A 23,986-nucleotide genomic window follows, 5' to 3' on the forward strand; every position below is an offset into this window, starting at 1 on the left:
ATTAGTTCTTCAGCCACATTCAAGTGTCTGAGAGATCTGTCTTTCTCAACCTTAAGTGCGAATGACAATCTGGAAAGAACGCCTGATCCAGGATGGTCCCAAAAAGGGGATTATAATCTATTTCAGGTTAAAGGACAGAAAATAGAGAATAGGAATAAATGGGTCATTTTCACTGATACTTTTGGGGTGCTGCAAGAATCGGGGTTGGGCTGGCAGCTGTTTAGTATCTCTATTAATGATTTGAATGTAAGGACCCATTGCAATCTATCCAAGATTGCTGATGACAGAAAGCTAGGTGGGAAACTAAGCTGTGAGGAGGACACAACGACTCTGCAAAGAGACACAGATAGGTGAAGTGAGTGGGCAAGAAGTAGTATAATGTGGGGAAATGAGGTTATTCCCTTTGATATGAAAAATAGAAAAACAGTATATTTTCAATAGTGGGAAACTATTAAATGTTGATGTGCAGAGGGATTTGAGTAGGATTGAACACGAAACACAAAGTTAACATCCAGGTACAGCAAACAATTAGGAAGGCAAATACTATGCTGCTCTATTGTAAAAGGGTTGGAGTACAAGAGTAAAGAAGCCTTGTTGCAATTGTACAACATTTTGGTGAGACCACATCTGGAGTTTTGGTCTCTGTACCTAAGAAATGATGTACTTGCCTTGCAGAGGCTGAAATGAAGGGTCATTAGATTAATTCCCAGAATTAGTGTTTTCCAATGGTGAGATGATGAGTGGAATAGCATTTAGAAGAATGAGGTTATCTCATTGAAACAAATTCTGAGATTTGATGTTTCCCCTTGTGGGAGAATCTAGAACTAGGGGTCACTATTTAAAAATAAGGGGCCACCCATTTAAGACAGATGAGGCAAAATTTTTTCTCTGAGGGTCATGAGTCTTTGGAGTTCTCTTCCTCAAAAGGCAGCGGAAGCAGAGACTTTAAATATTTTTAAGGCAGAGGTAAATAAATTCTTGATCAAGGGGGTGAAATGTTATCAGGGGTAGGCGGGAATGTGGAGTTGAGGTTACAATCAGATTAGCCATGATCTTATTGAATGGCGGAGCAGGCTTGAGGGACCGAGTGGCCTACTCCTCCTAATTTGTATGTTTGTATGTTGCCTCTCTGCTGTGAAATCCAGATCACATCTTTATTGATTCAAGACTTGACTTCTTCAACCTTCTGCTTGCTGGCATCCCTGGCTCCACAAATTCAACTTCGTCAACATTCAGCAGCCTATGCAAAGACTGTTCTTCCCCATGCAAAGACCCACACATCCATTATTTCTATCCTTGCCAAGTCTTACTATGCCCCAGCAAATGGTTTAAGATTCTCATGTCACTTCAAAATCCCTCCCTGTCTTTTTCCACTTTACCTGATTAATTTATAAACATACAATCCTGCGCCTTCTCGAGGGCAATTAGGGATGGGCAATAAATGCTGTCCAAGCCAGCGATGCCCACATCCCATGAATGAATTAAAAAAAAATTCTCCACTCTCTTGTCATTGGATTATTAACTTGTTCCCTGCACCCTACAGTCCATGATCTGTGCCATTCTTGCAGCCATTTTGTCCTTGGCCTCTGGAATTCATTTTCAAAACTATTCAGCGTGTCACCGTCTGCTGTCAAAAGCACCTAAAAAGTCTTTCTGTTTTGTTTGCACCTTCATACCCTCCACCCCAAAAGTTTCTTTTTCTCATGCTCAATGTCTACTTTTTTTTGCTTTCTAAATTGCTGAGATGTTTTTTCTTGTTAGGAATGCTGTAAAAATGTAAGTTGTAATTTGCTGATAGGTGTAATCTTCTGTCGTCCTAGTTTAAGCTGCTTACAATACTGCGTTGCATGCTTCCTGCTGGTCACCCATCATAAATAATTATGTTTCTTTGTGTTTTCGTGCAGCATCAGCACCTGTTAGCACCGTAACCAGGCGCCGTATTTCTCCAGGTAGTAATCCCACCTGGGCGAAGAGTGTCACCATGTCAAACATTACCATTGACCCGGACATCAAACCTGGGGAGTATGTTATTAAGAGCCTCTTTGCAGAATTCACAGTTCAGGCTGAAAAAAAGATTGACATTGTGATGGCTGAACCATTGGTAAGTCAAATTCTACTAGAAAAAAAATAGAGGGAAGGTGATTGATTTTCTTTTCATTTTCCCTCCCACCATTCTTTGAGCAGCACTGTAGCACCTTCCCTGATCAAGAATAATGGTTGGCGAAATGCTGTGAGGTCCCCATTAATGCTACTCTCTATCTGTGTGGGAGTAGCCTCAGGCAGCTGGTCCTATTGATTTGTTTCCCTTTGCATCCTTTCTCCCTAACTTTAGGCAGAAGAACCCTGACTGTCTAGAAAACCTTCTCTTATGCCCCGAATTCTTTAACTCCCTCACGGTTTTCAAAAGCCTTTTCAAAAACATCTCTTCAACAAAGTTTTCAGTTATCTTTCCTAACTCGAAGGCTGGATCTCTGTTTCTTTTCCACATCTATGAAGCTCTTTCGGATGTTTTTCTGCTTTAAAAGCTTTATGTAAATGCAAGTTATTATTTATTATGTTGCTAATTTCATATATATAGAGGCAGCAGCAGCAGCCTAAAAAATACAGCTGCCCAAAGCAGTTACAGAAAAATTGTTTGAACCATTTGGTCAAGTTTGCAGTACATGAATACTAACTTGGCATAAAAGGGGTTGACAAAGAGATTTGGTTGTTTTTCGTGGTGGTCGCTGGTTTTTGATTCGTATTTGCCGAGTGCCTGAAGCAGGTTTATGCTTGGTTTGTATTTAGTCAGTTGGTTTTCTGAACCTATTAATTTGATTACCTTAACTGATGGTGATTATTTGGATTTTTTTTTGCTCTGCGAAGCTTTGCTTCCCTTGAGGTGTGCCACTACAGACATGCCACACAGTTTTTAATGGTGTAGATTGATCTATACTGTGGATGGGAAAAAGATAGATGAAAATAAGTAATAGATAATTCAGAAATTAAGTTAAATTAATTGGCAAGAGAGTGTATGAAGGTTTATTATAGAAAAGTTTTATGTTGCTTTTATTAGCGGGTTAATATTTACAACAATGAAGTTGAAACAAGTGCGAGTTACTTTCTGTAGCAGAATTTGTTTCAGCATATATGTGAGTTGGATCTTTGGGAACAAACTCAAGACATGTTGATGAGAAGTATGAAAAGATGCATCTTGTTGCAACACTTATATATACGGCCATTCAGAGTACACTTTAAGCATGCTGCAAACAGCATGCGATGGAACACATTTTGAAGAAAACAGTTTAGCATTGCAGAATTCATGTGAAATCTTACTCATCTGATTTTATAGCCTACTTATCTAGACCATACCAAACAGAACAAAGATATTCAAATTATAGCCTCCCGAACTCAGGCGTTCTGGCCCTCGAAGTCCAAGGTCCCTCAGCCCTATTTCACTTCTTTGTTAAATGGTGGTTTGTCCATTTCAATTTTGTGATCCTGGTGATATGGAATGAGGGCGGTATTTAGCTCTGTTATGTTATTGCCTGATAAATCCTAAATCAGAAAACCAAAATCTGTTCAGATCAACAATTAATGGCAGCCTGCATCTTAAAACTATATGTAGTCCTCCGGGCTTTATAATACATATATAAAAGCTTGGAAACCCTGAATTATGGCACTGGTTTGCAGGGTTACCTAGAGCCAACTAGGAAGAATCCTAGCTTCCAGTGACATTACCACTGCAAATCCCATTGTTGATCCAGGTAGCAGATCTTCTATCAGCAGAACCCTGAAATATTGCATGCATGTGAATGTTGCCTTAATCTGATCTTCCATCAGGAGGCTTGCAACTTGGAGGCACTTCATATCCAGAGACACCCTGCTTACTTCTCCATCCCAAAGGGAATAGTCACCAGTTAATGATTTAAACAGTTGTCACGTGTGTTTGAATCCTTGCTTGTGGACAGTAGGAACCAGAACTCCACGTGAATAGTAGGATGAGCAGCGCAATTCATATAAAATGTGTAAGTGCTTTATCATCATTCTTCTGACTACAAATTAGACACTTGCTGACTCATAGAGCTCATTGACCGTAGTTCCACGTCTATAGAAACACTGAAAAACATAGAAAGCAGGAGCAGGCCATTCAGCACTTCGGGCCTGCTCTGCCATTCAAAAATGATCATGGCTGATCATCTAATTCAATACCCTGTTCCAGCTTTCTCCCCATATCCCTTGACCCCTTTGCCATTAAGAAATATATCTATCTCCTTCTTGAATATATTTAATGACTTGACCTCCACTGCCTTCTGTGGTAGAGAATTCCACAGGTTCACCACCCTCTCAATAAAGAAATTTCTCCTCATCTCTGTTCTAAATGGCATACCCCATATCCTGAGACTGTGATCCTGGTTCTGGACTCCCCAGCCATCAGGAACAGCCTCCCTGTATCTAGCCTGTCTAGTCCTGTTAGAATGTTATAGGTTTCTATGAGATCCCCTCTCATTCTTCTAAACTCTAGTGAATATAGGCCTAGTCAACCCAATCTCTGCTCGTACGTCAATCCTGCCATCCCAGGAGTCAGCCTAGTAAATCTTCTTTGCACTCCCTCCAAGGCAAGAACATCCTTCCTCAGATAAGGAGATCAAAACTGCACACAGTACTCCAGATGTGGTCTCACCAAGGCCCTGTATAACTGCAGTAAGACATCCTTGCTCCTGTACTCAAAACCTCTTGCAATGAAGACCAACATACCATTCGCCTTCCTAACTGCTTGCTGCACCTGAATGCTTGCTTTCATCGACTGGTGTACAAGGACACCCAGGTCTTGTTGCATCTCCCCCTTTCCCAATCTATCACCATTCAGATCATCTGCCTTTCTGTTTTTACAACCAAATTGGATAACCTCACATTTATCCACGTTATACTGCATCTGCCATGCATTTGTCCACTCACCCAACGTGTCCAGATCACATTGGAGCCTCTTTGCATCCTCCTCACAGCTCACATTCCCCCCCAGCTTTGTATCATCTGCAGACTTGGAAATGTCACCTCACCCAAGCCATTAATATATATTGTGAAAAGATGGGGCCCAAGCACTGATCCCTGCAGTACCCCACTAGTCACTGCCTGCCTGGAAGAAGACCCGTTTATTCCTACTCTCTGTTTTCTGTCTGTCAACCAATTCTCAATCCATGCCAGTCAGTATATTACCCCCAATCCCATTTGCTTTAATTTTGCACACTAGCCTCTTATGTGGGACCTTATCGAAAGCCTTCTGAAAATCCAAATACACCACATCCACTGGTTCTCCCTTATCTATTCTACTCGTTACATCCTCAAAAAAACTCCAGTAGATTTGTTAAGCATGATTTCCCTTTCGTAAACCCATGCTGACTTTGTCCAATCCTGTTTATGCTTTCCAGGTGTTCAGCTATCACATCCTTTCTAATAGACTCTAGCATTTTCCCCACTACTGATGTCTAACTGGTCTGTAATTCCCTGTTTTTTCTCTCCCTCCCTTTTTTAAATAGTGGTTTTACATTTGCCACCCTCCAATCTGTAGGAACTGCTCCAGAGTCTATAGAATTATGGAAGATGACCACCAATGCATCCACTATTTCCAGGGCCACTTCCTTTAGTACTCTGGGATGTAGATTATTAGGCCCAGGGGATTTGTCAGCCTTTAACCCCATTAATTTCCCTTGCACTATTTATTTTCAAAGTGATTATCGACAACGCAGCCGGCAGCTGACGTCATCAGACTGCGCCAATCTGCGCACATGCGCAGATTGACTCCTACTCTATGCACATGCGCTGTGTTCCACATTGCCAGGACTGGTTGGCGCATGCGCAGTTTACGTCATCAAGTAATGCATGCAGAGAGCGGGGGTGGGGGAAGCGGGGAGAGAGCGAGGGTGGGGGAAGCGGGGAGAGAGCGAGGGTGGGGGAAGCGGGGAGAGCGCGGCCGAAGACCTTGGTGGTGACGGGTGCGCTGTCCTCCTCCCCCCAGCCCACCCGCTCGCTCGCTCCTCCTCCCCCCCCCCCCACCGGCCCGCCAGCTCGTTCTCCTCCCTCCCGGCCCGCCCGCTCACTCTCTCCTCCCCAGCCCGCCCGCTCGCTCTCTCCTCCCCGGCCATGTGTTTAGGTTGCCTTCGTGTGATTATTTGAGCAGCGCCATCTTTAGTCCTGGCAGTCACAGACTTTGATGTTATAGTGGCACAGGCTGCATTTGCGCATGTGTCACTGCAGCGCCACCTAGTGGTAATGTTGTCAGCGAACGCAGCCATTTTTTTTTCAACTAATACTGATTTCCTTCAGTTCCTCCCTCTCATTAGACCCTTGGTTCCCTAACATTTCTGGGAGGTTATTTGTTTAGTTTAGTTTAGTTTAGAGATACAGCACTGAAACAGGCCCTTCGGCCCACCGAGTCTGTGCCGACCATCAACCACCCATTTATACTAATCCTACACTAATCCCATATTCCTACCACATCCCCACCTGTCCCTATATTCCCCTACCACCTACCTATACTAAGGGCAATTTATATTGTGTCCTCCTTTGTGAAGACGGAATCAAAGTATGTGTTTAATTGTTCTGCCATTTCTTTGTTCCCCATTATAATTTCCCCTGTTTCTGACCTTAAGGGACCTACATTTGTCTTCACTAATCTTTTTCTCTTCACATACTTATGGAAACTTTTACAGCCAGTTTTTATGTTCCCCGCAAGTTTACTCTCGTACTCTATTTCCCCCCTGCTTAATCAATTGCTTTGTCCTTCTTTGCTGAATTCTAAACTGCTCCCAATCCTCAGACTTGCTGCTTTTTCTGGCAATGTTATATGCCTCCTCTTTGGATCTAATACTATCCCTAATTTATTTTGTAAACCACGGTTGAGCCACCTTACTGGCTTTGTTTTTGCGCCAGACAGGAATGAATAATTGTTGTAATTCATGAACACGTTCTTTAAATATTTTCCACCGTCAACCCTTTTAGTAAAGTTCCCCAATCTACCATAGCCAACTCGTGCCTCATACCTTCGTAGTTTCCTTTATTTAGATTCAGGACCCTAGTTTTGGATTCAACTGCTTTAGGCCAGGGAATGACATTATTCTGGGTTACCAGTACCAAGTACTGCCAATTATCCTCTGAAGTCAGGAACTGTGGTTCTGTTTGAGACTTGCATACTCTTGGTGTTCCTGTCCACAAGTTTCTATCCCTAAGAAGGAAGATTCCAATAGATAGGAAATCATTGGTGCTTCATAAATTATATAGAAACATAGAAAATAGGAGCAGGAGTAGGCCATTCGGCTCTTCGAGCCTGCTCTGCCATTCATTATGATCATGGCTGATCATCCAACTCAGTAACCTGTTCCCGCTTTCCCCCCATATCCTTTGATCCTTTTCGTCCCAAGAGCTATATCTAACTCCTTCTTGAAAACATACAATGTTTTGGCCTCAACTGCTTTCTGTGGTAGCGAATTCCACAGGTTCACCACTGTCTGGGTAAAGAAATTTCTGCTCATCTCAATCCTGAAAGGTTTACCCCGTATCCTTAGACATGACCCCTGACTCTGGACTCCCCCACCAATGGGAACATCCTTCCTGCATCTACCCAGTCATGTCCTGTTCGAATTTTATAGGTTTCTATGAGATTTTCCCTCTCACTTTTCTGAACTCCAGCGAATATAATCCTAACCGACTCAATCTCTCTTCATACGTCAGTCCCGCCATCCCAGGAATCAGTCTGGTAAACCTTCGCTGCACTCCCTCTATAGCAAGAACATCCTTCCTCAGATAAGGAGACCAAAACTGCACACAATATTTCAGGTGTGGCCTCACCAAGGCCCTGTATAATTTCAACATGACATCCCTGCTCCTGTACTCTAATCCTCTTGCTGTGAAGGCCAACATACCATTTGCGTTTTTTACCGCCTGTTGCACCGGCATGCTTACCTTCAGCGACTGGTGTATGAGAACACCCAGGACTTGTTGCATATTCCCCTCTCTCAGTTTATAGCCGTTCAGATAATAATCTGCCTTCCTGTTTTTGCTACCAAAGTGGATAACCTCACATTTATCCACATTATACTGCATCTGCCATGCATTTGCCCACTCACTCAACTTCTCCAAATTACCCTGAAGCCTCTCTGCATCCTCCTCACAACTCACCCTCCCACCCAGTTTTGTGTCATCTGTAAATTTGGAGATATTGCGTTTAGTTCCCTCATCTAAATCATTAATATATATTGTGAGTAGCTGGGGTCCTAGCACTGATCCCTGCGGTACACCACTAGTAACTGTCTGCCATTCCGAAAAAGACCCGTTTATCCCTACTCTTTGTTTCCTGTCCGCCAACCAATTTTCTATCCATTGCAATACACTACACCCAATCCCATGCGCTTTAATTTTACACGCTAACCTCTCATGTGGGACTTTGTTGAAAGCCTTCTGAAAGTCCAAATAAACCACATCCACTGGCTGTCCTTCATCAACTCTACTAGTTACATCCTCGAAGAATTCTCATAGATTTGTCAAGTATGATTTCCCTTTTGTAAATCCATGCTGACTCTGTCCGATTCAACCATTGTTCTCTAAGTGCTCTGCTATAAAATCTTTGATAATGGACTCTAGAATTTTCCCCACTACCAACGTCAGGCTGATTGGTCTATAATTCCCTGTTTTCTCTCTACCTCCCTTTTTAAAGAGTGGGGTTACATTAGCTACCCTCCAATCTGTAGGAACTGTTCCAGAGTCTATAAATCTTGTAAGATGACCACCAATGCATCCACTATTTCTAGGGCTGCTTCCTTAAGTACTCTGGGATGCATACCATCAGGTCCTGGGGATTTATCGGCCTTCAATCCCACCAATTTCCCCAACACCATTTCTCTACTAATACTGATTTCCTTCAGTTCCTCCCTCTCACTAAACCCTGTGTTCCCCAACATTTCTGGTATGTTATATGTGTCCTCCTTTGTGAAGACAGAACCAAAGTATGCATTTAGTTGGTCAGCCATTTCTTTGTTCCCCACAATAAATTTCCCTGTTTCTGACTGTAAGGGACCTACATTTGTCTTCACCAATCTTTTTCTCTTCACATAACAATAGAAACTTTTACAGTCAGTTTTTATGTTCCCCACAAACGTATTTTCGTGCTCTACTTTCCCCTTCTTAATCAATCCCTTGGTCCTCCTTTGCTGAATTCTGAACTGCTCCCAATCCTCAGATCTGTTGTTTTTTCTGACGATTTTGTATGCCTCTTCCTTGGATCTAATGTTATCTCTCATTTCCCTTGTAAGCCATGGTTTTGCTGCCTTTCCCGTTTTACTTTTATGCCAGGCAGGAATAAATAATTGTTGCAGTTCATCTATGCGCTCTTTGAATGTTTGCCATTGCCTATCCACTGTCATCCCTTGAAGTAACGTTTCCCAATCTATCATAGCCAACTCGCGCCTCATACCTTCGTAGTTTCCTTTATTGAGATTCAGGACCCTAGTCTCAGAATCAACTACATCACTCTCCATCTTGATGAAGAATTCTGTCGTATTATGGTTGCTCATCCCCAAGGGGTCTTGCACAACTAGATTGTCAATTATCCCTAGCCTGTTATTAATAACTTAGAATAGAAATTATAATTCCTTGGGGGATTTGATCACTTTTAGTCATTTGGGCTTGTTTAGTACCCCCATGTCATTAATGTCGAAATCCTTAAATCTGCAAGGATTACTTTCATTGGAGCAGGGTATGTTGCTGTAGTATTCTCCAGTGAATATTTTAAAGAAATACTCATTTGGAAATCTTACTTTGTCTTCAGCTTAATTCTCATAGAATCATAGAATATTATAGCACAGAAACTGTTTTTCTCCATATGAGCCACTCAGTCTGATCCTATTGTTCTGCTTGTACTGCATGTCTTTATCAATCCCTTTTTCCAAGTAAACATCTATTTTCCTTTTACAATCACTTACGGACTCTGCAACAGCAGTTTGTTGCAGAGCGTTTTGTTATCAAACCAACTCCATGGTAGCACACAGACATGCATGTATGCACTAAAGGGAGCTGGTTTAAGGCTCAGTATTATGTTGAGTATGTGTGTGCAGGGAAGTGTCTTGGTTTTGATTCCAAGGAGGTTAGTAATGGTTGTAATTATTGTAAATACTTTTGTGCTGAGCAGTATTCATTTACCTGTTTAATAGTCAATAAATGTACAAAGTATATAGCAGAATATAATGTAATTTTTTTTACAATAAGAGTATATATGCTCCCTCGGAAGACAAGATCACATGGTGATATGTACTGCATTCCAGTGACAAAATTTCTGGGTTTAGCTACACTTACCTTAGATTTGGACATGTAAACACAAGATCTGCTTGCAGTGACTCGGAACCCCTGGGTTAAAACCCAGAAGTGTAAGTGATGTTAACTTTGTGCCTTCTCTTCCAACTTGCCAACCACGAGAAGCAATCGATAACTGTCAATCATATCTTAAACCTGCAAAATCTTCAACGTCTCTGTCAGGTCACTCGTTCAATGTTACCTTCTTGCTTTTGTATTCTGTACCTCTAGGTACAAAATTAAAGAGTTCTTCAATGATATGTCTTGATTCACAGTAAGGTTACTCTGCTCCTTACCATTTAAGGTGTATTTCGTTTCCCAATATTGATTACCAATGCATAATATTTGATATTTTTCCACATTGCATTGGTACGACGACCCTTTTTGCCCATCCTTCCAGCCTAACTGTGTCGCCCTGTGGTCTTTCACAATCCTTCTCATAATTACCATACCACCTAATTTTATGTCATCAAATTTCAGTATTTTTCCCTCAATTCCTAATTCCACATCTTGTTCGAAAAATACATCAGATTAAGAGCACAGAAGGAGACCATTGAGCCCTTTGGGTCTGTGCCAGCCAAAAAGAGCTGTTGCTGCCTAATCCCACTTTCCATCTCTTGGTCTGCAGCCCTGTCGTTTATGACACTTCCAGTGCATATTCAAGTATTTTTCAAGTGCGATGAGGATTTCTGCCTCTACTATCCTTTCAGGCAGTGAGTTTCAAACCCTCACCACCCTCTGGGTGAAAAGCTTTCTCTTCAACTCCCCTCTAATTCTTACAATTACTTTAAGAACAAAGAACAAAGAAAATTACAGCACAGGAACAGGCCCTTCGGCCCTCCAAGCCTGCGCCGATCCAGATCCTCTATCTAAACCTGTCGCCTATTTTCTAAGGGTCTGTATCTCTTTGCTTCCTGCCCATTCATGTATCTGTCTAGATACATCTGAAAAGACGCTATCGTGCCCGCGTCTACCACCTCCGCTGGCAACGCGTTCCAGGCACCCACCACCCTCTGCGTAAAGAACCTTCCACGCATATCCCCCCTAAACTTTTCCCCTCTCACTTTGAACTCGTGACCCCTAGTATTTGAATCCCCCACTCTGGGGGAAAAAGCTTCTTGCTATCCACCCTGTCTATACCTCTCATGATTTTGTACACCTCAATCAGGTCCCCCATCAACCTCCGTCTTTCTAATGAAAATAATCCTAATCTACTCAACCTCTCTTCATAGCTAGCGCCCTCCATACCAGGCAACATCCTGGTGAACCTCCTCTGCACCCTCTCCAAAGCATCCACATCCTTTTGGTAATGCGGCGACCAGAACTGCACGCAGTATTCCAAGTGTGGCCGAACCAAAGTCTTATACAACTGTAACATGACCTGCCAACTCTTGTACTCAATACCCCGTCCGATGAAGGAAAGCATGCCGTATGCCTTCTTGACCACTCTATTGACCTGCGTTGCCACCTTCAGGGAACAATGGACCTGAACACCCAAATCTCTCTGTACATCAATTTTCCCCAGGACTTTTCCACTTACTGTATAGTTCACTCTTGAATTGGATCTTCCAAAATGCATCACCTCGCATTTGCCCTGATTGAACTCCATCTGCCATTTCTCTGCCCAACTCTCCAGTCTATCTATATTCTGCTGTATTCTCTGACAGTCCCCTTCACTATCTGCTACTCCACCAATCTTAGTGTCGTCTGCAAACTTGCTGATCAGACCACCTATATTTTCCTCCAAATCATTTATGTATATCACAAACAGCAGTGGTCCCAGCACGGATCCCTGTGGAACACCACTGGTCACTCGTCTCCATTTTGAGAAACTACCTTCCACTACTACTCTCTGTCTCCTGTTGCCCAGCCAGTTCTTTATCCATCTAGCTAGTACACCTTGGACCCCATGCAACTTCACTTTCTCCACCAGCCTACCATGGGGAACCTTATCAAACGCCTTACTGAAGTCCATGTATACGACATCTACAGCCCTTCCCTCATCAATCAACTTTGTCACTTCCTCAAAGAATTCTATTAAGTTGGTAAGACATGACCTTCCCTGCACAAAACCATGTTGCCTATCACTGATAAGCCCATTTTCTTCCAAATGGGAACAGATCCTATCCCTCAGTATCTTCTCCAGCTGCTTCCCTACCACTGACGTCAGGCTCACCGGTCTATAATTACCTGGATTTTCCCTGCTACCCTTCTTAAACAAGGGTACAAGACCAGACCCACAGCAATGTGGTTGACTCTTGGACGCCCTCTGAAATGGTCTAGCAAGTCACACAGTTGTATCTAACCGCTACGAAGTCAATAAAAAAAAATGAAACCGGACGGACTACCCGGTATTGACCCAGGCACCGGAAACGGCAACAGCAAACCCAGCCCTATCGATCTTCCAGTGTCCTCCTTACTAACATCTGGGGGCTTGTGCCAAAGTTGGGAGAGAGCTGTCCATAGACTTGTCAAGCAACAGCCTGACATAGTGCTACCGGCAGGACAGACCCAGCAGAGGTGGCGGCACAGTGGTAAACAGTCGGGAGGGAGTTGCCCTGGGAGTCCTCAACCTTGACTCAGGACCCCATGAAGTCTCATAGCATCAGGTCAAACATGGGCAAGGAAACCTCCTGCTGATTACCATCTACCGTCCTCCCTCAGCTGATGGGTCAGTACTCCTCCATGTTGAACACCACTTGGAGGAAGCACTGAGGATGGCAAGGGCACAGAATGTACTCTGGGTGGAGGACTTCAATGTCCATCACCAAGAGTGGCTCGGTACCAACAAGAGGGAAAAACATGCTTGACCTCATCCTCACCAATCTGCCTGCCGCAGATGCATCTGTCCATGACAGTATTGGTAGGGGTGACCACCCCACAGTCCTTGTGGAGACGAAGTCCTGCCTTCACATTGAGAATACCCTCCATTGTGTTGTGTGGCACTATCACCGTGCTATATGGGATAGATTTTGACCAGATCTAGCAATGCAAAACTGGGCATCCATGAGGCACTGTGGGCCATCAGCAGCAGCAGAATTGTACTCGATCACAGTTTGTAACCTCATGTCCTGGCATATCCCGCACTCTACCATTACCATCAAGCCAGGAGACCAACCCTGGTTCAATGAAGAGTGCAGGAGGGCATGCCAGGAGCAGCACCAGGCATACCTCAAAATGAGGTGTCAACCTGGTGAAGCTACAACACAGGACTACTTGCGTGCCAAACTGCGTAAGCAGCATGTGATAGACAGAGCTAAGCGATCCCCTAACCAATGGATCAGATCTAAGCTCTGCAGTCCTTTTACATCCAGACCTGAATGGTGGTGGACAATTAAACAACAAACTGGAGGAGATGGCTCCACAATTATCCCCATCCTCAATGATGGGAGAGCCCAGCACATCAAGTGCGGAAGATAAGGCTGAAGCATTTGCAACAATCTTCAGCCAGAAGTGTCAAGTTGCTGATCCATTTCAGCCTCCTCCTGAAGTCTCCAGCCTCACAGATGCCAGACGTCAGCCAATTCGATTCATTCCTCGTGATATCAAGAAACGACTGAAGGCACTGGATTCTACAAAGGCTATGGGCCCTGACAATATTCCGGCAATAGTACTGAAGACCTGTGCTCCAGAACTTGCTGTGCCCCTAGCCAAGCTGTTCCAGTACAACTACAACACTGGCATCTACCCTGCAATGTGGAAAATTGCCAAGCTATGTTCTGTACACAAAAAGCAGGACAAGTCCCACCCAGCCAATTACTGCCCCATCAGCCTACTCTCAATCATCAGTGAAGTGATGGAAGGTGTCATCAACATTGTCATCAAGTGGCATTTACTTAGCAATAAACTGCTCAGTTTGGATTCTGCTAGGGCCACTCAGCTCCTGACCTAATTACAGCCTTGGTTCAAACAGGGACAAAAGAGCTGAACTCATGAGGTGAGGTGAGAGTGACTGCCCTTGACATCAAGGTGGCATTTGACCGAGTACGGCATCAAGGAGCCCTAGCAAAACTGAAGTCAATGGGAATCGGGGAAAACTCTCCGCTGGTCGGAGTCATACCTAGCGCAAAGGAAGATGGTTGTGGTTGTTGGAGGTCAATCATCTGAGCTCCTAGCCATCACTGCAGGAGTTCCTCAGGGTAGTGTCCTAGGCCCAACCATCTTCAGCTACTTCATCAATGACCTTCCTTCAATCATAAGATCAGGAGTGGGGATGTTCACTGATTGCACAATGTTCAGCACCATTCGCAACTCTCAGATGCTGAAGCAGTCTGTGTAGAAATGCAGCAAGACCTGGACAATATCCAGGCTTGGGCTGATAAGTGGCAAGTAACATTTGCGCTACACAAGAACCAGGCAATGACCATCTCCAACAAGAGAGAATCTAACCATCTCCCCTTGACATTCAATGGCATTACCATCGCTGAATCCCCCACTATCAACATCCTAGGGACTACCATTGACCAGAAACTGAACTGGAGTAGCCATATAAATACAGTGGCTGCAAGAAAAGGTCAGAGGCTAGGGATCCTGTGGCGAGTAACTCACCTCCTGACTCCCCAAAGCCTGTCCACCATCTCCAAAGCAGAAGTCAGGAGTGTGATGGAATACTCACCACTTGCCTGGATGGGTGCAGCTCCAACAACACTCAAGAAGCTCGACACCATCCAGGACAAAGCAGCCCGCCTGATTGGCACCCCATCCACAAACATTCACTCCCTCCACCACCAACGCACAGTGGCAGCAGTGTGTACCATCTACAAGATGCACTGCAGCAACGCACCAAGACTCCTTAGACAGCACCTTCCAAACAGCACCTTCCAAACCTGTGACCTCTACCAACTAGAAGGACAAGAGCAGCAAATGCATGGGAGCACCACCACCTGCAAGTTCCCCTCCAAGTCACACACCATCCTGACTTGGAACTATATCACTGTTCCTGCATGGTCGCTGTGTCAAAATCCTGGAACTCCCTTCTTAACAGCACTGTGGGTGTACCTACCTCCCATGGACTGCAGTGGTTCAAGAAGGCAGCTCACCACCACCTTCGCCCGGGCAATTATCGATGGACAATAATTGCTGGCCTGGCCAGCGACGCCCACATTCCATGAATGAATATTAAAAAATGTCTAAATCATTGATATATACCATGAAAAGGAAGGGACCTAGAACTGACCCTTGCCTTTCAGTCACAGAAACACCAGTTGACCACTACCCTCTGCTTCCTGCCATTGAGCCAATTTTGGATCCACTTTTCCACTTTCCCTTTGATCCCATGTGTTTTATTTTTCCTACCAGTCTGCCATGTGGATCCTGGTCAAAAACAAAATCCATGTCGACTGCATCAAATGTGCTACCCTCATCAACCCTCCTTGTTACCTGCTCACAAAATTCAATCAAGTTAGTCAGACACTTCCTCCACTGCTCAAATCCATGCTGATTGTCCTTAATTATTAATATGGTAATATGAATAATTAGCATATATATGCTAATCAGTGTTAGCATATTGTAGGGTACTAAACTCTTTCTTGACTGCCTTTTTTACGATTATGGCACTGAAAGTTTTGCTGCGTTTAGCATTTGCAGTCCTGCCTATTTCCATTTTCCTCTGTGCTGGTTAGACCATGTCACAAGTGACTTGTCAAAGAAAGGAATGCAGAAGACTGAAATGGCTCGGCTAGCTAAGACAATGGATATAAAAATAAATGTATTAATTTGACCCCATCATTTCTACTGAGCTGATGGATGGGAAATTGATAGTCGTAGGATATCACATTGGTATCAGTGGGGTTATTTGATAGCTAAATAATACTCATAGATGTAAGTGCTTGATAGTATGGGTCCTAGATTTTTGTACAGGAGTGGCACGAAAGAATGCCTGATACTGTCCCTTGATTTTTCCTTGCAGTGCCTTACTGGTAGAGTTAAAAGTAGACAACAGCTGGAAAAATAACTTGTTTACTGTAAGTGCTGGCATTCTGTTGGGTTTGCATTTTTCCAATGAATTTCTGGTACTGCCAAAACATTCCACTGAACTAACATTCCATCAGAGGGCTTATTGTAAGTTCTTTGAATAAATGTGAAAAATAAACAGTTCAGTGCTTGTTTGTCTCAAGTACTGCACACTACACATATATTACAAAATCATTTCACCTGTATGTTTTGAATTTTTTTTGAAACAATTGACCAGGGTCATATAAGGATGTGTAGAAAAGAATAATCAGAGGTGAAAATTTATTTTTCTTCATTGTAGAATCCATGCTCAAAAGGGATGAATTCAGGTTACAAGGGATTATGTTCTTTTGCGATGTTAGGATGTCCATGATGCCGCTCACATGAAGTTTTCCTTCCCACACCATTAAGCATGCCTTTGCCCCTTTGAGTTTTGTTATTTTTACTTATTAGTGGACCATCCCTGGTGCCTTTCCCACATATAAACATTTAGTTTTAATAGAGCAGTTGTTTTTGTTTTCAGTTGTTATCAGTATTTGACTTTTTTTGTCAAAAGATTTCAAAATTTTATCGAAGTCTTCTGGACTTAAATGCATTCAGGGCTTTATAGTGGCAGACAACAAAAGATGTATTTTCTCCGGCTAGGGCCATGCCGTTACATACCTCATTACAGCCTTGGTCCAAATATGGACAAAAGTGCTGAACTCCAGAGGTGAGGTGAGAGTGACAGCCCTTGATATCAAGGCAGCATTTGACTGAGTATAGCATCAAGGAGCCCTAACAAAACTGAAGTCAGTGAGAATCAGGAGAAATGCACTGCTGGTTGGAATCTTACCTAGCAGAAAGGAAGATGGTTGTGGTTGTTGGAGGTCAGTCATCTCAGTCCCAGGACATCACTGCAGGAGTTCCTCAGGGTAGTGTCCTAGGCCCAATCATCTTCAGTTGCTTCATCAATAACCTTCTGTCTGTCATAAAGTCAGAAGTGGGGACATTCGCTGATGATTGCACTATGTTGAGCACCATTCGCGACGACTCAGATACTGAAGCAGCCCGTGTCCAGATGCAGCAAGACTTGGACAACATCCAGGTTTGGGCTGATAAGTGGCAAGTAACATTCGCGCTTCACAAGAACCAGGTAATGGCCATCTCAAGCGAGAGAGAATTCAACCATCTCCCCTTGATGTTCAATGGCATTACCATTGCTGAATCCCCCACTACCAACATTCTGGGAGTTACCATTGACCAGAAACTCGACTGGAGTAGCCACATAAATACTGTGACTACAAGAGCAGGTCAGAGACTGGGAATTTTGTGATGAGTAACTCACCTCCTGTCTCTCCAATGCCTGACCACCATCAAAACACAAGACACAAGTCAGGAGTGTGATGGAATACTCTCCACTTGCCTAGATGGTTGCAGCTGCAACAACACTTGAAGCTCGACACCATCCAGGACAAAACAGCCAGCTTGATTGGCACTCCATTTACCACTTTCAACGTTCACTCCCTTCGCCACTGACGTACAGTGGCAGCAGTGTGTCCCATCTACAAGATACACTGCAGTAAATCGCCAAGGCTCCTTTGACAGCACCTTCCAAACCCGTGACCTCCACCACCTAGAAGGACAAGGGCAGCAGATGCATGGGAATACCACCACTTGTAAGTTCCCTTCCAAGCCATCTTGACTTGGAACTGTATCACCGTTCCGTCACTGTCACTGGTTCAAAATCCTGGAACTCTCTTCCTTAACAGCACTGCAGGTATACCTACATCCCAAGGACTGCAGCTGTTCAAGAAGGCAGCTCACCACCACCTTCTTGAGGGCAATTAGGGATGGGCGATAGATGCTGGCCTAGCCAGCGACACCCACATCCCTTGAACGAATAATAAAAAAAAAATCACAGTCATGGTCTTTCAGTTAGGGTGTTTTGAGAAAATGTGTAAAATTGAGAGGAGATTCTGCTGGAGCATCTTAGCGCAGGGGCACAGGAATTAAATTCTTGACAACTTTTGTTTTTCTGGTCTGTTTAAATATATCATTATAGTCATTGTTGCCCACATGTTCCTACATGGCAGTCTGCTGCTGCATTCGGATCATTACTGAAAATGAAATTAAGAATCCAATTGCTCCTAGTTTCCTTGTTAACATTCTATTAAAAACCATTATTTATGGTGTCTATAAATCTTGCTGCTGCCCTACTTTCAAGTCTAGATAACCAGGTGAATATCTAGGAAATTAAAATCTTTCATTACACAGACCATGAGGTGATCATGATTCAGGTGATGAGTTTACCAATAAGAACAACTTGCATTTATATAGTGCTTTTAATATGGTAAAAACGTCCCAAGGGCCTTCACGGGAGAGTTACCAAACAAAATTTGACACTAAACACACAGATATGAGGACAGATAATCTAAAGCTAGTCAAAGAGGTAGGTTTTAAGGAGTATCTTGAGAGAGTGATGGAAAGATTTAAGGAGGGAATTCTGGAGTTTGTGTTAATCTGTCAATTGTGCATCAATTGTTTAATTATATGCAGGTGGAGGGTGTTAATTGGGGTCTTACCTGAGCACTTACTGAGACTGGTGGAGGTTTTTGAGCGAGGAGCTATATGTTTGTCATCTTTTTACTCTGTACAGTAAATGCGAAACTGAGTCAAGATAGGCTCCAGCAACATCCTTCTACAACAAACTTTCTGGAATTTAACATTAGGGCCTTGGCAGCTGAAGACACGGCCGCCAGTGGTGGAGTGATTAAAATTGGGGATGCCCAAGAGGCCCTATTGAAGGAGCGCAGATATCTCTGGTAAAGTCTGGTTCGGCTATAAAATTAAAGCCTGACCTGGGCCCGACCTGCCAACAGCCAACCCGGGCCCGAGTCCTTTAATTTTTTTAAATGCCCGACCCGACCTGAAAATAACAAACATATTATCGAAGCAGAAAAAAAATCATAGATTAAAATGAAAACAGTACAAAACAAAACACTACAGTCCAGCCCGACCTGACCTGAGCCCGAATGCTGGACGCGGAATACAGACCCGACCCGAACCCGAGACGTGTAGTCGGGATCGGTTCGGGTAACCAGGCTTTAATCTCTGGGGGTGTATAACTGGAAGAGGTTATAGAGATAGGGAGGGGTGAGGCCATGGAGGATTTGGATTTTAAAGTTGAAGCGTTGCCAGACTAGGAACCAACGTAGGTCAGTGAGCACATAGACGATGGGTGAACGGGACTTGAGTTAGGATGCAAACTGCAGTTTTGGATTAGGTCAAGTTTAAGGTGCAGGTTGGAAGGTTGACCAGGGGAGTGTTGGAATACTCAAATCTAGAAGTAAAAAAAAGAGGCATGGATGATGGTTTCAGCAGCTCATGAGCTGAGGCAGGGGCAAAATCGGGCAATGTTTCAGAGGTGAAAGTAGGTGGTCTTGGTTATGGAGTGGATATGTAGTTGGAAGTTCAGTGTCAATTATAACACCAAGGCTGCAAATGGTCTGGCTCAGCCTCACAATTGCCATGGAGAGGGATAGAGTCGGCGGCGAGGGAACGGAATTTCTGGTGGGTCCCGAAGGCAATGACTTTGGTCTTCCCAGTATTTAATCGGAAGAGATTTCTGTGCATTACAGTATTGAATATCGGACAAGAGGTGGTGAGGTTGAGCTGGGTGTCAGCATCATACATGTGGAACCTAACAATGTGTTTCTGGATAACTGTGGGGGCAGCATGTAGATAAGAAATAGGAGGAGGTTCGGGGTACCAAAGGTAACGATGCAGGAGTGGGTAGAGAATTCAGCATTCAGGCTTGGGCTGATAAGTGGCAAGTTACATTTGTGCCACATGAGTGCCAGGCAATGACCATCTCCAACAAGAGAAAATCTGACCATTTTCCCTTGAAATTCAACGGCATTACTATGGCTGAATCCCGCACTGTCAACATCCTGGGGTTACCATTGACCAGAAACTCAACTGGAGTAGCCACAAAAATACTGTGGCTACAAGAGTAGGTCGAGACTGGGAATTCTGCGACGAGTAACTCAGCTTCTGTCTCCGCAAAGCCTATCCACCATCTACAAGGCACAAGTCAGGAGTGTGATGGAATACTCTCCACATACCAACAACACTCGGTAAGCTCAACACCATCCAGGACAAAACAGCCCGCTTGATTGGCACCCCATCCACCACCTTCTACATTGATTCCCCCCATGACCAGCGCACAGTTGTAGCAGCATGCACCATCTACAAGATGCACCGTAGCAACTCACCATGCTTCCTTCGATGGCACATTCCAAACCCGTGATCTCTACCACCTATAAGGACAAGGCAGCAGACGCATGGGAACACCGCCACCTGCAAGTTCCCCTCCAAGCCGTACACCCTCCTGACTTGGAAATATATCACCATTCCTTCACTGTCGCTGGATCAAAATCCTGGAACTCCCTTCCTAACAGCACTGTTGATGTACCTGCACCAGATGGACTGCAGCGGTTCAAGAAGGCAGCTCACCAACACCTTCTGGAGGACAATTAAAGATGGGCAAGAAATGATGGCCTAGCCAGCGATGCCCACATCCATGAAATGAATAATAAAAAGTTCTTTGGATGGGCAAGAATGGAACCAGGTGAGTGCAGTCCCACTCAACTGGACGACGGAGGGGAGGCATTGGAGAGGATGTTATGATCAACCATGTCAGAGGCTGCAGACAGGTCGAGAAGGATGAGGAAAAATAACTTACTATGGACATAGTCACATAGGACCAATCTATTGTGATGTGCAGCCACATATTTGAGTGACAATGTCAGAAGTTGCAGCCGTTTTATCACTACCTGAAAGAGTTGCTTTATTTCCGGCTGCATTTCAGCCCTGCCCTCCTCATCATCTGTCATCCCATTCCCAGTGGGAGTGTGCAGGGCAGTGGACTGCCTGGTGGGTCTACTCATGGACCTGGCTAAACATTGCCAGCTACAAGTCCAGAATGGTTAGGATGTGCAGGAAATATTGCTTCAACTGTTTGCTACTTTTTAGAAATCTTGTGCACATCTGGATGACATTAGAAAGAGATTGTGCAGTGCCCACTGGTACGCTTAAAGCCTTGTGTGACTGGTGGGCATTGCTGGACATTGGTTATTTCAGTGATCATGAAAACAACATCCTGATTAAATTCCGAGTTTTAGCTTGACTGGACTGTTTGTGATAAAAGTGCCCTATTAAATTGGGGACAGTACTTGAGATGTATATTCTGTCATGGTGGTATTGGGTAAACATCACTATCATTCCATTTATTCTTTCGAAATAGTCCTGGTTCAGTTGCTTTTGTAATTGGTGCCTCATCACAAGAGGCTGTTAACCAGCAGGCCTTTAAGAAGTGTCAGTGATCAGTTTGTGGTATTAGCTTCATCCACTTAAATGGAAATAGTTTCAGGTGCACCAAGTTCACCTCTTTTGAGAACAGTTAGATTCTCATTAACAATATAGCTGCACCACCTCATTTCCGTCTATCCATTTTGAATCCCTTACCAGAGATAGAAGAAACAGTTGCGGATAGACTGCCGAGGCTGGAACTTTACTCTGGAGCTTAGAGTGTCGCAGGGTGATCTGACTGAGATCTGTTCAATTATGTATAGTTAAGTTAAAAATTGATAGATTCTCTCTATTGGTCTCTTCCTGGCTCTCTTTGCCCCTCTCTCTTCCTCTCTCTGTCTCTGCCCCCCCCTTTCTTGCTTCCCCTCTCTCCCTCTCTTGTGCTTCCCCTCTCTCTCGCATGCATTCCCTTTCTTTATTGCGTTCCCCCTCTGTCCCGCACACGCATGCGTTCCCCCCCTCTGTCTCATGCATGTGTGCTGTCTGTCTCACGTGCTCCCCTCCATCCCGCGCCCTCCCCCCACTTTGTACCATTTGTTAATGGGAACAGCTTTTCCTTGTCTAACTTATCTAAGCCTGTCATAATCTTGTCCACCTCTATTAAATCTCGCTGAGTCTCCTTTGTTCTAAGGAGAACAAACCCGGCTTTTCCAATCTGACCTTGTAACTAAAATTCTCCATCCCTGTAACCATTCTGGTAAATCTCCTCAGCATCCTATCAAGGACCCTCACATTCTTCCAGAAGTGTGGTGACCAGAACTGGACGCAGTACTCTAGTTGTGGCCTAACCAGAGCTTTATAAAGGTTCAGCATAACTTCCCTGCTTCTATTTATGAAGCCCAAGATCCCATATCTTTACTAACCACTCTCTCAATATGTCCTGCCACCTTCAAAGATGCACCCCCAAGTCTCTCTGTTCCTGCACACTCTTTAGAATTAATCAGTAACTCTATATCACCTCATCCTGTCCCTTCTGCCAAAATACATCACCTCATCCTTCTCTGTTTGAAATTTCTTTTTCCATTTGTCTGCCCATTCTGCTAGCCTGTTTAATCCCTGTTGCAGGCATCATCCTCACTGTTTGCAACTCCTCCAAGTTAGGTATCATTGGCAAACTTTGAAATTCTACTCGAGATCCAAGTCATTTATATATAGCAAAGAAAAAGCAGTGGTCCTAGCACCGACCCTTGGGTGACACCACTGTCTACCATCCCCCAGTCTAAAAAAACAGCCATTTACCACAACTCGCTGTTTTCTGTTCTAAAGCCAGTTTTTTTTATCCATTTGGACACTGACCCTCCTATTCCATGAGCCTCAATTTTATTAATCAGTCTTTATGTGGTACTTTATCAAATGTTTTCTTAAAATCCACATAAACAACATCCACTGCATTCGCTTCATCAACTTTCTCTCGAACATCATCAAAAAAGTTATATTAGATTAGTCAAACATGGATCTGCCTTTTACAATCTGTGCTGACTATCCTTAATTAACTCATACCTCAGTAAGTCCTTGTGAGTTTTACCCTGTTCATAGTTTCTAAAACCTTACCCGCCACTTATGTTAAACTAACTGACCTGTAGTTTCTAGGACTGTCTTTACACCCTTTCTTGAATGAGAGTGTCATATTTCCCACTCTCCAATCAGCTGGCACCTTCCCCATATCCAGGGAAGATTGGAAGATTTTGGCAAGCCATTCTTCTATCTCCACCACCACTTCCTTCAGCAACCTGAGATGCAAACTACCAAGTGACTTATCTACCCTAAGCATAAGCAGCCTTTCCAGTACCACCTCCCCTCTCAAATTTTACCCTATCCATTGCCTCTACTCTCTCCGCTTCTACTGATATTTTGTCAGATGCCTCTTCCTTAGTAAACACTGATACAAAGTACTCATTATGTATTCTAGCCTAGCTCTATGCCTCTCAGCATCTATTACCCTCTTTGTCCCTAACAGGCCCCACTCCACCTCTTACTACCTACTCACATACTATTTACATGCCAGAAGATTATTTTGGGTTCCCTTTTATGTTGCCTACCATTCTATTCTCATATTCTCTCTTTGCCAGGCTTATTTTCCTCTTTACCTCCACCCCTCAACTTAGAATTAGAATTAGAACATTACAGCGCAGTACAGGCCCTTCGGCCCTCGATGTTGCGCCGACCATCTGACCTACACTATTCCATTTTCATCCATATGTCTATCCAATGACCACTTAAATGCCCTTAAAGTTGGCGAGTCTACTACTGTTGCAGGCAGGGCGTTCCACGCCCCTACTACTCTCTGCGTAAAGAAACTACCTCTGACATCTGTCCTATATCTTTCACCCCTCAACTTAAAGCTATGTCCCCTCGTGTTTGC

The 23,986-nt window shown here is 43.9% G+C and overlaps 1 protein-coding gene across 12 annotated transcripts in view; it reads left to right on the forward strand.

The window, feature by feature from the left end:
* Positions 1–23,986, forward strand: part of fryl (furry homolog, like) — a 655,772-nt gene that overhangs the window by 194,189 nt on the left and 437,597 nt on the right. For 11 of the 12 annotated variants that reach the window (XM_068035582.1, XM_068035639.1, XM_068035630.1 and 8 more), the window contains one exon: positions 1,905–2,101. The exons of the other annotated variant lie outside the window; for it this stretch is intronic. In XM_068035582.1, the coding sequence (XP_067891683.1) occupies positions 1,905–2,101 (197 nt within the window). The remainder of the gene's footprint in view (positions 1–1,904; positions 2,102–23,986) is intronic. 12 annotated transcript variants of the gene reach the window in all.

The sequence above is a fragment of the Heterodontus francisci genome, chromosome 1 (genome assembly GCF_036365525.1).
Source record: "Heterodontus francisci isolate sHetFra1 chromosome 1, sHetFra1.hap1, whole genome shotgun sequence".
NCBI classification, from domain to species: domain Eukaryota; kingdom Metazoa; phylum Chordata; class Chondrichthyes; order Heterodontiformes; family Heterodontidae; genus Heterodontus; species Heterodontus francisci.